Source organism: Phaenicophaeus curvirostris, chromosome 1, assembly GCF_032191515.1.
Source record: "Phaenicophaeus curvirostris isolate KB17595 chromosome 1, BPBGC_Pcur_1.0, whole genome shotgun sequence".
Classification (NCBI taxonomy): domain Eukaryota; kingdom Metazoa; phylum Chordata; class Aves; order Cuculiformes; family Cuculidae; genus Phaenicophaeus; species Phaenicophaeus curvirostris.
In genome coordinates, this window is record NC_091392.1 from 180,840,561 (window position 1) to 180,855,781 (window position 15,221).

Below are 15,221 nucleotides of genomic sequence, written 5' to 3' on the forward strand. Positions count from 1 at the left end.
ATTCTATGAGTCTATGAAACCTGAGACACACTCTCTTCAGAATTAAGAAAAAAAACTTCTTTTGGTGAATAAAATTGCTCACTTCACAGTATAAGATAAATAATAAAATTAAGGAAGGAAAACAGATCTTAAACCAGGATTTTTTATACAAAGCATACACCTTCCGATCAGTTAGAAATTAGAAGTACATTTTTGTAATTTAAGCTTTTTAATGCAAAAAGTGAAAACTGAAAACATTCAGTCATTTTGCTTTTTCAGGCATAGTGACGGAAGTTGTTCAGATATGAAAATGTGAAGGGTAGGCAAGATCTGCTTTTAATACATTTCATAAACCTAACTAGAGGTACTTACAAGTTACTATCTGCATAAAGTCCAAAATGAATCTTCATGGAGACCAGAAGCCTTCATTTTATCAGCCTTCTAGTAATAGCAGAAATATATTTTCTCAGGACTTAAAAATAGCATAGTTCTGCCCAAAATACATGAAAAAGCTTGGGCTTTTTGTAATCTGAATTTCAGGTTTGAACACACTCCCTTTAAAGGACAGGCAAGGTAACAACAATACAAACAACTGAACCACAAATTCAATGAACCCCAGGTAGTGATTTCATTCCAGGGATTGTAATACTCTCCTGGAACACTATCACCACAAAAGAACATATTTAGGCTTTATTGCTCAGGACAAAAGGGATTCTTTAGCCAATGGCTTTGGCAGGTTACAGGTCTGGGCAAATTTCTGCTTTGGGTTACCAACTATTTGGAAAGGTCTCTTTTTAATATAGTAATGTTCAAATTATTCTAAAGCAAGCGCATGCAAGTACAGTCAATTTTTTCCATACAAGGAAAAATCACAAACCTGCTAGTTCATAATTTATGAATTTAAGCTATATTATGCTTTGAAAATGCGGTCTCAAACAAATAATGTTAATACTGTTTTCATTTACAGGTTCAGTACTCTTTATAGGAAGAGTGACAAATCCTTCATAATAAACACCAGACAAATACTCTGTCTTCTGTTCGTCTTATTAAGGCACTCCTTCAAGGAAATTAAAGGCTACATTCTATCTATTTATTAAAATATTGTTTTAAAACAATATCACTTTTGCAAGAGTAAGCATGAGCAAGTACTCCATGACCTTATTGCCTGGTACACACACTACTGGAAACTTACTCCTGTCTAAGAATCATTAGCACCATGACTACAGCAAAGATAAGCACAAGCATTTGAGGAAAAATTTGTGCTTTGCCACCTAAACATTTAGGAACAGACCAAATATTTAAGATTACATCAACAGCTTCTGCTTAACTTCATCATGGCTGAAGCCAGCTTGACCATTGCCGAGTATAGGGGTCATATGAAAGAAAGCATCCCACAAGAGAACTTTGCGATACATATTCTTTAAGCACAACTTTATTTCTCTGTCCTGAGGTCAAAAACTTAAGAACAATATTGAAGTTCCATCTGGTTCCAGACTTAAGATGTATTCCAGTTGAGATGGTAAGGTAACAAGCAAGCAGCAAAATGCTGTGAAAAAGAAAATCAAATTGAGAGGTCATTTCAAAACTGACAGAAAAGGTAGGAAGCACAAATACCCACTCAGTGACCAAACAGATAAATATTATTACCAAAAATGCAGTGGTACCACCCTTACTACCTTTTACTTTTTTTTTTTAAATGAACACACCATAGAATGGACATTCCTGAAGAACACTGAATGAAGTTAAAAGCATCTACAAAAATGCTTTTTGCAGCATCCTCACAAAAACTGGGATACGGTGAGTGTTGTAGCACAATATTCAGCAACTCAGGGCACAAGCATCTGAAACCTAGACCCATAAAGATTTTGGGTGAAAACTGCGAGCCCCTGACTCCCAGTAAAAGCATCAGAGGGGAGCTGCTCCCACTGAAAGCCTTCCAAAGTTAGGAGCATCTAGTGTAGACAAAAGATGTAGCAAATGAAGCATTCAGTGATATTTCACCTCCGAGCAGCAGCACCTTCTGGTTGTCCCCACGTTTGTAAGCACGTAAAACCTTCTGACAGAACTCAGCAGCATTCCTCAAAGCTTACACATCCCTGCTTTCCTACATTGTAGCTTCAAAACTGTGGGGTTTGTAATGTGTACACATCCGCAGTAGTGACATCAGGTTTTTATGCCAGACACCAAACAGTGAAGCACAAATATACAAGGTTACAGGGTGTCCTCCTACCGTAGCTATGACTCAGCATTAGCTTCCTTTTGCTCCTTCTCTGATTAAGAGCAGAACATATCCCAGAGATACAAAATGGCTCTTGATTCATTGATACTAGAACATGGAAGCTCTGGAAAGGGAAGGCAAAATGAACCATTCCAATAAAAACTGTACTGAATCCTACACAAAGATTAAAATAGAGATTTTATTGATGGAATAACAAAAGTGCTTTTCTTAAATATTTTTCAAAATACATTTATACAACTTCCAATAATATATCCAAAATAACTGTATATACAAAACATTACCTTGTTTAATGTATGTGCTTTTTTTCTGAAAATTACAAAGCAACTTTTTGGCAAAGTTCAACCTTAAGAGGTGATAATTTTGAAGGTTAGATTAAGAAAAATAGAACCTGAGGGAAAGTGACACTTAAGTCCATGACAAGAAAGAAGTTCTCCATTTAAATAAAAACATTTTTGTGACATTTTTCACATTACAAAAAAACAGAAGTGAAGGGGGGAAAAAAGATGATGGATACTTTTCTCATCATTTTATAGAGCAGCTTCTCTTTTTTCAGGTACAGGAACTTGAGATAGGAGCGCATGTCAAAAATGAATGCAAGTAAAGACAGCAGTGCCCTGCTGTGGCTCTCATGTGCAGTGTTTCTTAGCTGCTGTTGATATGGTTGACCTGATTGGATCTGCGATGGATTTCTTCCAGAAAACTCTCAAGCTGTTCTATCAGCATTCGTTTTTTAAACCTGTATTTAAAAGAAAGCATAATAATGGATGCACACGGTGATATGTGAAATATTGTTCACAGAACTTTTACTGAATCCTGGAAAGATGTACACACACAGTCTCCTAAAGCTTGGTAAGCTACTAACTTGCTTTTCCAATTTCTGAGAGAACACAAAACTATGCCTACTACAGTCTATTCTAGCATATTGCTGAACATCACTCAGTCCTCAAAGCCAGGTAAAGGTCAGTCAAGTGTTTTCTGTTTCCAGAAGTTCTAAAGTAAAGAAAATATATGCTGAAAGAACTATGATCCTAAAGCTGGCAACAGCTCTTAGGGATTATTTGCTTGCCTTCATGAAGCACTCACAAAACTTAAGTGAAGTTAGTACTGGTGAAGGAATAGCAATTACACACTGCATAGCAGATATCCTGACAAGAAAGTACAAATTAAAATTCTAAGACAGAAATTAAAAGAAGTTACAGACATCATCCACCCCTGGAGTCCCTGCTGTTCTATTCCACACTGATTACATAAATTTGTACAGCAGACCATTTTGTCACCTTAGCTTACACCCTGCCTTGTTGTTTCCAGCTAGCCCTCCCTCTTGTAACACTTCTACATCCGAGAAGCCATTTCTGACTGATGCTTTGGCAGCCATACATGTACTCAAAGATTAACAGCAATGAAAAAGATAACGCTTTCTCAACTCTGTACTGTTCTGAGCTATACACCAAGTTCAGTCCCATGACCTCTAGTCCCAGCCAGGCCTCCCAGTTCATGTTCTTAACTCACAGGAACATGGCACCTGCCGTAATTCCCAGACCACGGGTCTCCTTACAATCCCAGCTTCACTATGGGGAAGCAAGCTCCCATCCTCAAACACCTACCTTGTTGAATATCCATGCCCTGGGCCCATACTCATCCTCCTCATCACAGCTCTCCTCTCTAACCCCACACTCTGAGTACTGCTTCCCCTCCATTCCTCCTCATTGCTTCAGAACTGCTCCCTGCTTGTTGAAAAGTATTAACCTGGGAGGTAATAACTACTCCTTCTCATTCCCTCTAGTAAATGTCAAATCATTTAAGCTATTAGCAAAGTGCTTTACTACAATGCAATCCTAGTGAAAAGTTAACATACTTATATTCTGTGAAGGTGACTGGGCAATATTACTTTCCAGAATACCTTCAACTGTACAAGATAATGGCAGACATTTCCCATAAACTTAAAATCTGATGGAATGTAGGGAAAAACCACCTTGCTAATGGTACAGGTTTGGGCTAAGGCAGAACATGGATTTATTCTCTAACTTTTCAGAGTGATAGTTATCTCCAAGATAACGGGCCATTGTCATGCAGAGGCCACTGCTCACACCTATTCCTACGTAAATCAAAGCCATCCCTGAGCTGAGTCACATCTGCTGGGAGGAGGGATAGGACAGCCAACCTAGCCTGGCAAACGAAGTATGCCATGCCATACACATCATATACTCATTACAAAGGCTTAGAGATGATGAGGGTCATCTCTCTCCTGTTTAATGGCTGATGTCAGGGAGATCTTTGCCCATCTGTTTGCCTCTGAACCCATCTATGTGTTCCTGAATCCAGTGCCTGAGACCAGCTCCCACCTGCTGCTGAATCCACTGCAGGACCTTCCCTGTGCCAGCCCTGCAGCAACATCAGGGGGTGACTTATCTGGAGAGTACAAACTGTTTCTGTATACTCATTATTTTCTTATCTCCCTTTTATTATTGTTGTTTCATTAAAGCTCTTAGTTTCCAATGCAAGTTCTTTTTCTCCCTCATTTCCCTTTCTCATGAGGGGGTGAAGAATTGGGACTAAGAAGTGCCCAGTTTCAGCTACTGGACAAGGGCACAAGTATTCAGGTTTACAGTGCACTATTTTCAAACCTTTCAGTACATCTCACTGCAAGTTTTTTTCCAAATGCTGAACTCCACAATTTCTTTCAAGGCAAAAGAAAGTTTACCACATTAATTACAAAATTAGCAGATTAATCAGTGACTAATTCAATTGTTCATGGGCTAGGAATAATACTGTCATTAATAAAACTTTCTTGAGTAGTTCTAGCTATTGAGCATAAAGCTTCATTATTACTTTGAAACTGGTTGTGTTAATTCTCAACAGCACTTATCACAAGTGGCCACTGCTCAGCATTTTGTCTAGTTACTTGCTTTGGGCTTTGCTATGTGTATTAGTAGCTTAAAGCTCTTAGTTTGGAGAATAAATAAAAGGGAACTGAATTGCTCATACTGAGAAGCTGGTTCATGTGGAGAACATTGATCTGTGATTTGTCAGCTTTTGCTCTAGACTATTTAGCAGAGAATTAAAAAACACTCATTCTTCATGCTAGAACCATGCTATGCCAACTCCAGAAATACTGAAGACCTCTCCACTACACCTGCTAATTCATTTTAGCCCTTTCCTAAATAACTATTTTGTGCATCTAAAGTTATAGTCATCTATTGGGACTGTTCCATCTCTTGTGTTCAGAAAGGAGTCCTTATAACCACTACTACAACCTGCTCAGGCTGATGCAAATGTGTATCGCTAAGCAATAGAAATAGCTAAAGATTTGAAACTGAGATGTGGTATCTCCTCGTCCTTAGTATTTTCACAGTAGACAAAAAAACCCACTACCTACCTCACCTTTATTTCTGCCCCTCAAAAGTGTTAGCTTTTCTGCTATCAGAAGAGGAACTGTAGGATTTTGAAAGGAAGTAAAAAATTGGATTGTTTTAGAAATCTTCCTTTCCCCTCACAGCTCTCTACTGGATTAACCTCCAGAACTGAATGGGTATTGTTTTTAAACACATACTTCGTTGCTGAAATGCTCAAGATATTTCTTAATCCTGTGTTCAGAATCAGAGTTCCTTGGAGCAGGGTAAGAGAACAGGCATTTCAAACCTGAATTGCATTCTGGCACTGCAAAGGTCAGCTATCAGTTCACAAAAACATGACTATCTTGACAACTCTGGGGAGCAAAGAGACACTTCCAGTAGAGAACTTGGTTAAGTGTGATTGGTCAGCTGGATAAAGAAAGAAGCAAAGAACTGCATAGAGATTGCACACAATGTTATCCAGGTGGATAAAATGACCACACTATAAAAATATAAACTAGGAAAGAGGAGGAGGAGAGAGATTAAGCTGTTCCTATACACAAAACACTAAGTAGTAAAGTTTAACAACAGTCGAGAGAAAGAACTGCCAACTTTTCCCAACAGTAGGTAGATTCAGAAAACTGTTAGCTATGTTAACAGACAGGATTTAATTCTGATGCATCTAACAGCACTCAACCACTGCCAAATTTTGTAGGTAGTCAACTCAAGATAACTGGAGTAGAAAGGCTGTGCAACAGAAATGAGAATTAAGGGTGATCTAAAGAGTCTAATTTCAGAGGCACAAATGTTTCAGTCCCACCAAGGGCTGCCACAGACTCCAGGGGCAACACTAATACTTGGGTGTGCCAAGACAGCATGGAAGCGAGTATAATGCACAGGCTATGGGACAACTCTGACAGGTGATATAACAATAAAGAGAGTGAGCAAAAACGTGATAAAGTAATTGTTGCCATGGGATGAGCATGATCTATACAAATATACATGCCCCACTGTGCTGGCAGCAGAAGGCTAGAAGCTGTATAATTTACACTCAATACCAGACACTCAAACTCTCAGCACAGTTTTATCTAAAAATTACTTGGTGTTTAGTCATAAAATCTGTTTAATAATGCCACAGGAAAAACACTGACAACTACAACAACAGATTAGAGAAAAATCAGCTGTTCTGAGGCTTCTGAAATAAGCCTCAAAGCTAGTTATACTTATGATCCTAACAAGATGCTGGAATTATTAGCTCACTTCAACTCAAACACTACTGGTTCCAATCATAATCACACATTTCTCCTTTCTTGCTTTTAAGCAAGCATGTAGAAGCCTAAGCAAGTATGGTCTAAGGATGCTGTAAGGAACAGTTTCTACCTGGATTAACAACACGGGGTCTAAATCCTGAGTAAGTCTCTACTCCAGTGACAAACTATCTCCCATGTCCAGAGTCTGAGACAGGACTACAATATCTCTGAAGGAAATAATTCTGAAGAGCAGAGACATCTTTACAGATCATACCTAGATCTCAGAACTAATTTTAGGACAAGATTTACTGTTTCTGCAGAAAAACAAAATCCCAACTGTTTCCAAAAGCCTCAGTGATAAGCAGTTCCATCAATTTTTCAAATTAGCAGCATGCTCACACTTGAATTTTGCAACCCAAGTGATTTTCTAAAGTTACTTTCTCTTTCTATACCTTTATCTACATTTACAGTGATTTGGCAGTTACAGCTGTTAACACTTAAGACAATCTAAGGCAAAAAAAGGTAGGCTTGTCCTAACAAGATACCTCAGGAAGTTTGTGGGTTTTTTCCTAAGGAATTATTTACTGGCAGTACAAAGCACTGTGTGGCAAGTTTCAAAGAACTATATGGTTGTCAGGCAGTTATGTATGGCAATACATGATGCAATTTTATAAGACGAACACAATTCAGCTACCTACCTTGAAGCTTCTTTAATAACATTCTGTAAAAATATCAGTCTGGTTTGTAAGCTTCCTTGTACGTGCTTCAGTAAAAAGAAGATTCTTTCATACTCTTAAAGGGAAAAGCAAAATCAATTACTTAAGAAAACCCTATACAGATATCTGCTGTAACAGATGTAAGTGAAATGCAGACCTCATTCAGCTTTCACAAGCTCTCAGAATATACCTCCTATCAACCAAGCTTATACCAAATGACCTAAGATTTAATGAACACTAACATTAAAAAGCACATGATCCTGCAGTTTAGGATATTACTGGAACATCTAACAATCTAATTCTGAGAGCATCAAACGCATGACTCACGAACATTGATAGGTATAGCCATGTTTCAATCACTCATCCAGGAAGTTATTAGCAGAAGCTTTAGAACAAATCTTTTCAGCTCTAAATTGATTTTGCTTCTGTCTCACAGTTCAGCATTTTACTAAAATAACATTGAAATTCTTTGCCTAGCTCTCATGCCAATCATCAGAAAGACATTTAGTATACTTACTCCTTCCTGGTTTTCGGATCTCTTTCATAATTTGTGCTCTTAACTCTATATTAATCTCCCTTGAACTTCTGCAATGCACTGTTTTTTTCCCTTTGCTTGGTGAAGACATTGGCAAGTTCTCTTCAATAGTTTGTTCTTTACTACCCGATTCCTCATGATTCTCCAAAAATCCATCAACGTTCAAGTTATTCCCTAAATGTTCATGGCCTACATCATCTGCATGAGCAGCCGGTCGATCCAATGAATTGAATGGAGAAGACGACACCGAAAACTCTGAATCCATGGCATTTGGGAAAATGTCTGATGAAAGTGGGTCTGTAACATGATTCTCAACCATATCATCCATTGTAACCTCATTATTTGTTTCTGATGCTGGAAAAAAATAGAGCCAAAGATAACAAATGTGAAACTGGCAAGTGTTATCATCTGATAGAAGTCAATGAGTCAGTTCAGTCCTCAACTCTTGTAAAGCTATGGACAGCTTGTATAGACTACTGTACACGTCAGGCATAAAACATCTGTGAGTTGTAACACTGAGGACGTGACTGCACCTCTTGGCAATTATTGACTTAAAAACACCCTACAGCTATATTTATTATATAAAAAGGGAAAATGCTATATGGACCACCAAGAAAAAGCACCTGTAAAATGCTTGTCTTTCCCCATTAAATCGAACTCAAACTGCTTCTGTGCTGAGGAGTGAGCAAGACACAGCACCTCAGCTCCACACCAAGGGAAGTGAAGTTGCTGCACTACAGCAAAATTCAAGTTAACTTTATGTTGCAATACTTTTGTAGGACCTGAATCCTCATGCAGACATAGAATATCCTTCCTGACTATTTACATTGTCTCCTCATTTAATGCAGAAAACTGCCTATAGCATGAAAGAATTCTGTCTGAAGAAATGTTAACTCTTTCTGTAATTAACACCAGATGCACACTTAAATACTTCATTTTCAAGAATGAGACATAAAATTGCCATAGCCAGAAAATCATCCCATACCATTTCTACACAAGCAAGTGTTTTTGCATAAATTAAAAAGCAAACTCTAAAGATGATGAAGATTCACTTACTTTTGTTAATAGGAATAGGTTTAACAAGGTCAGGCTGTGCTTGTGCAATTGGTGTTGGTGGTCCCTTTCCTCCAATGTGATTATTCACAACCAGAGGAGTTTGCAGTCGACCTCTGAGCAGGGGGGACATACAACGTCGCCTTTTTGGAATCCCTTGCATATTTGGTTCTCCAGGTCTTTTATGTTTATTTTGAGGTCCTGATACAAATTCATCTGCTTCATCAATCATCATTCCCTGTAATTTGTGAGAATTCTTAAACTTTAGGCCACATGGTATAAAAAATAACAAGTGTTTTGATGCTATGATGAAGCTTACCATGTATAAGGCAACTATGCACAACATGCCATTACGCACTTGAATTCTCAAACATAAATCAAAATAATACAGGAAAACCATATCATTCTTCCTAGACTAAATCAATGTGCATAAGACCCTTATCTAACAGTCTGCCAAGTAAGACAACTCAGTGGGCTGTCAGTTACTTTTCAGTAATTGCAAAATGATGCGAACATTTAAAAGAAAAGCTCTAAATTATATCGGTAATTTGGCCAAATCCAAGACAGATTTGGACAAAAGAGAAAGTGCACACTCCCCAAGTTACAGGAAGCTTTTTATGGGGGACACCTGATGAAGGAAATATTATCTACAGTGACAAACATTTCATTTACAGAGATTCAGAGGCACAATACTGTTTTCCAATAAAGCCTGTCCTCCACAGGACACTACTGGTGGAAAAACATCCAGAATGCTTTCCTGTAAGCAGTGCTATTCCAGATATTTGAAAGCGTTTACCCAATCAGCAGTGCACACACAACAGCACATTTTTTAAAAAGCTTTACAGAAATGTCACCTTTTTGTCCAATTTGAATGGATTGCCAAATGTATGAAGCCTCCGTGGTTGGTCAGGATCAAGCTCTCGGAGCGGAGAAGGTATTTGTTTTAGATACTCCTGGTAGTTTCCCATTTGTGTTATAGGTACACTGTGAACTTGATCTATCATAACAGAAGGGTTCATTAATACATGACACTGCTCACCTTACAAGAATTTAGCCTATATCCACTTCACATCTCCAGCTTTCAGTCTTTTCTTCAAAGGCATTAACAAAACAGACATGCAAAACTCACCATTATTCTTGCCTAACTGGTATTTACAACATTGATTTGAGTGCAGGAAACTTATTTAACTGAATCAGTGTCTTATGTATTTATGACAGGGAAATAAGCAATAGCTGTTATGCATATATGTTAGTTTTCCATGTTCCATAACACACCAACAGGGTAGATAGATGAGAAAACAGACTGGGAACAAATTGTAAGTAAAACATTACTAAAACCAGAAGCTGCACTAACCCTAAGTAGTAATTCCACACTGCATACAGTTTTGACATAACTCTGCCCAACTTCAGCCACTCAAAATTTACTCAACACCTGCATTTTTCTAAAGCAATGGTGATTTTTGACCCCTGGAATCAATAAATGAAAAGGCTGCCAAACCTTTGATCAAGCAAAACATAAGCTAGTAGGAATAGCAGGAAAAAGCCCTAACAGTTTTTGTGCATTACTCCCCTCCCCAAAGATCAAGTTATTTGCACTTCACATTACATTACCACTTAATCACAGATATTAATTCAACCTAAGTAGTGGCAGGACTAACAGGCACTTTCATTTGCAATGCCCTTCTCATTTTCTGCACTTGTTTCATCTTCTGTTTGTTAGATGACAACGCAGTGCCAAAAGACAGCAGAAAGATAAAGGAACAAATCAGCAGACTACTGAACTATTTGGCCTAAAGGGCAAAATACTCACATTGGCAGCACACAGTGCACAAGCCTACTTCTATGGAAAGAGTAAAATTTTGAAGTGCCCTGTGATTTTTTTTTTCCCTCAGATATATCAAAGTTAGGAAAAAACCATCAAACAGTATAAAAGCCCAAGTATCGTCATGGGGACTAGAGGACAGAACAGTGAATCTGCATCTTGCCTATCCTCATAACTTTTTCTTCGAATAATTTAAGAAAAAAGTCTAAAACCCCATGCAGTTTAACAGCAATATCAAGCATCCACTAAGTTTTCTTTTTTTTTTTGGGACCAGTCATAGCACAGGTAGGCAAAAAAATTAACTATGATCTGACCTTCATCTTGTCCTCTGAGGAACTTGCGAGTACTCTTCAGTAAATTAGATCTCATTCGTGTTAACTGATCCAAAAGACTTCTTCTGGGTATGTCATAAGCATTTCTAAAAGTTTGAGGTTTCAGATCCTATGGTTCCAGTAAATAAAGTTCCAATTAATACCACATTTAAAACAATAGCTAGCATTTCAATGGAAGTATATTGAAAATAACAACATTACACACAGTGGTGCTTACCTTATTCAGCAAAGCTATTTGGAACCCAGCATACTCCTTCATATTGAGGTCTAGAGGTCTATGAGGAATTTCCCCAGTAATCCCCTGTAGCAGATGTTGAAAATCGTTCCTATGTGCCATAGACAGGTTGTGTGATCTGCTTCTGACCTTAATTCCAGTCTCTTGCGCTACCTTTTTGCCTACAGAGCCAATGACTCTATCGGACTCTATTTTGGCCTTAATTTGAAATAAATAAATAAATAAAATTGACAATATGCTCTTAAAAGGATTAGTCAGACTTAATCATTTTAAATTCCTACCTAGAAGATTCAACAATGTGCTAATACACTATGACGACCATAACCAGGATGAGTGCTTAAGGAGTGCTTAATACATAACCATTTAATGCTTACTACAATTTTAAATACAGCAAACAGTTTGTGCCTAAGTCTTCTGCATATTTCTCCTCTGCTGCCCGTTATGGTATCTAAGCACCAATATGCATGCAATGCTTTTATTTTCATAAAATGCCATAATTTGACTAGTAATTCCCTGCCAATCTATCTGTACTCATATACTGTTTTCTATGACAACAGTTAAACACTGATTATTGAAAGACCGATTATGCCACAACTATAGTTGCGATCAGTCCCACAACAGTATTAACTTTTAAAAAGCTCTATATCAATAATTAGAACGTTAATAAATATAAAATACATTGTGATACTTTATTCTGTTTGACTAGACAGGCCTAACCCCTAATCGTGTTAGAGTTGTACTAAAATTAAACATTCAAACACCAGCTTTTCGGCAGAATGCATTCGGACAGAAAGCCAAAAGTAATTTAGCAATACACCTGCCAACATTGGTTTTGCAGTTTCACATAAATTTGTAGACTACTCAATCTGAATATGTACTCAGTAAGAATACTGAGTCTCTACTGGCAAAGCCTTTCAGAGGTTAGAAAAGCTTTAAGTACTATTTGCAGTGCATGTCATTACATTTCAGGAGTCTAAGATGTCTAGGTTGAAAGAGATTAGTTCACAGAATACTGAGTAACATGATTATGAAATAATAAGATATACTGTAAACCTCAAGAGGTTTGCCTCCTCAAATAATCATTTATATTAACATTTTAAGAGAAAGCTTGTCCATAAGAATTCATTAGCTAAGTTACAAGTACCTGCACTACTGTTTCTTGAAATTTCAAGCCTACTGCATTAATTATCTTGAACAAGAAAGCTTAACATGCACAGTTCAACAAAAGTGGAGGTAGCAGGGCAGAAATGCTTTAGCTGGTGCAGGAGACTAGTCAAAGTTACAGGCACTATTCTGAATACAGTCAATTTCAAAAGGTCACTTGCCACTTCTATCTCTGCATCCCTACTTCAGATGCTGAATTATGTCAATTTACTTTAGATTTACCTAACACTTTCCATTTCATTTCACAAGCCAGAGAAAGGACATTTTCTGATTCAGATGCACAAAGTACAGATCTATTTCCTGAAAAAAATGCTAGAACATCTTTAATAGCTAAAGACATGTTTTACAAAACTATGTTACCATCTACACAAGTAAAAAAACTCCTTAAATACAAAAAAAAATATCTCTATTTGTACCTCCGTATCTATCTTGATAGTCAAGTCTAAAATATCTATATTTAAATGTCAAGTTTTCCTTCAACTCAAAAAACCAAAATGCTTTTCTCCTAATTGCTTATGACAACATATTAACATGATCTTTCTGCTCTTTTTTCCTTCAAAGTCACAGAACTTGAGTATTTTAAGATTATCCTGATATTAGAATAAGTTTCTACTGTTCTTTTGTTTTAACATTACCTGCTGACTCAACTTTTTGAGATATGAAATGACACTGTAACTAAGTCCATATTCCACATTGTCAGCTATAAGGTTCGGTGCTCCCATCATTCTAACAGCTTTCTTCAAAGGCTGAAACATGTAACATTGTATAGTCATTTTTAACGTAAGTGTCATATACATACTTCAACTAACTGTATCCATTACAAATAAAACCAGAGGTCCTCAAACTTAGAAAAATACTTTCAAGGCAGAATTTTGTTCTTGTTTTAAAGCACAGTTCCATTCATACAGAATCAATTATTAACAGAGATATCATTTATATACACATCACAGCTAATGAAATTTTCATAACATTCAGGTCTCATGCCTGCCAGAGGACTCCAGTGAAAACTATCATTATGCATGAAGTTTAGTTATTCTCTTAAATTAATATTTATTCTACTTGAAATAGGGAATACAAACATAGTGGAAAGATAACCATAGTTACCTCATAAAATAGAAATTTTACAACTAAGTCATCTTACCCCGAGATAATAAGGAGGCATTGTCTTCAAATAGCTTTCAAAAGACTGTCGCCATTTCAATGTAGGCTTTGCCTTGTGTACTTTAAACAAATCATCTGATGGTTATAAAAAAAAGACAAAATCAACGGCACATCTAGAGAGCTTTGCACCTTTTTATTAAAAAACTCCCCAAAAACGCCAGTTCCTCAATGCTTGAATACATATACTTGAACATTGTACACCTAGCTAACTGTATGCACACACAAAATGCTGCAGCCAGACAGAACCTGATAAATTACTTGTGGAATGAAATTGTTAATGAAGACAACCAACTGGGGAAAATGGCTCCTAAAATAATAAAAGAAGTGAGATCAAAGCATGCCTGAAAGAATGATGATTAAGTAAATCTTACACATTGAGTCTGAGTCATGAAGGTCAGCCAACTGGCAACAAGTGAGCCAAGTTACTGATGACAAATACATTGGCTCAACATTCTACCTTCCTACAGGTGTGTGATTATTACAGGCACTAACTGCAGTAATCTATTCAGATGAGACCAATTTTCCAATTGCCTAAATAAGAAAATTTGTATGAAGTGGTATTTACCTAGCAGTGGAAGGAGGACTGGATAATTGTAAGGCATCACAAATAAATTCACACAATTCAGCGCTGTACTAGCTTTCAAGTACCCAAAAGGATGACCAAGTTCACTGTACTTTGCACTATTGCTCACGTATACCTGCAACAAAACATTATATTGTACATAAATCCGAAACACTGCTCAAACTTCACATCCTATTTTGATTATAGAATGAATTCTATTTAAACCAGCATTCTATAAATAACTGAGGTCAATATGCAGTATACTTGCCTGCCAGCAGGTCTGAGGAGATTTTCTCTCCAGGATAAACTGGGTCAGTGGTGAAGGTTCTAACTCATATTTATCAAAAGGCAATTTGTCAATGACCATCGGTTCACAGTCAGTACAGGAGAATTTCACCACAGGATGAGACGTGCGAGGTGGCTAAACACAAGCATTCCACCATTAATAAGTCTGCACAACAATTCAAATGCAGTTCTGCTATTACAATTACAGTAATACAGCTTCATTGAAAACAGATACTTAAGGAGATTTTTCAGTACAGCATTCATTTTTATTGTTGAGTCCTAAGCAATTTATTTATGGCCTTAGCACAGTTAAAATCTGAAGGAATCTTACTTTCTAAGTAAACATCAATTATTTTACCCAGTAAATCAAGCTGAATTCGCAACAACTTTGCAAATTGAAGTAAATCCCAGTGGGGATAAAATGTCTTGAATGTTACTCCAGGGGGTGCCCATTTTTATTCCCCACAGAAGCAGGCACTGCACTTTCGCACCTGCTGACTTCCCCCAGCACTTAACCTTCTTGTCAAATTTAACAGTTACAAAATTCAAACTGAAT

At 37.2% G+C, this 15,221-nt stretch overlaps 1 protein-coding gene across 2 annotated transcripts in view; it reads right to left on the minus strand.

Annotated features, from left to right (window-relative positions):
• Positions 1-1,393: 1,393 nt before the first annotated feature.
• The window catches only part of INTS6 (integrator complex subunit 6), a 45,698-nt gene continuing 31,870 nt past the window's right edge, over positions 1,394-15,221 (minus strand). The window contains exons 8-19 of one of the 2 annotated variants that reach the window (XM_069881644.1): positions 14,649-14,801; positions 14,384-14,516; positions 13,799-13,893; positions 13,293-13,403; positions 11,476-11,691; positions 11,241-11,367; positions 9,959-10,101; positions 9,108-9,342; positions 8,034-8,405; positions 7,499-7,592; positions 2,210-2,954; positions 1,394-1,525 (exon numbers count right to left, since the gene is read on the minus strand). In XM_069881644.1, the coding sequence (XP_069737745.1) occupies positions 2,861-2,954; positions 7,499-7,592; positions 8,034-8,405; positions 9,108-9,342; positions 9,959-10,101; positions 11,241-11,367; positions 11,476-11,691; positions 13,293-13,403; positions 13,799-13,893; positions 14,384-14,516; positions 14,649-14,801 (1,773 nt within the window). In that variant the 3' untranslated portion in view covers positions 1,394-1,525; positions 2,210-2,860. The remainder of the gene's footprint in view (positions 1,526-2,209; positions 2,955-7,498; positions 7,593-8,033; positions 8,406-9,107; positions 9,343-9,958; positions 10,102-11,240; positions 11,368-11,475; positions 11,692-13,292; positions 13,404-13,798; positions 13,894-14,383; positions 14,517-14,648; positions 14,802-15,221) is intronic. The other variant, XM_069881651.1, reaches the window with a different exon arrangement.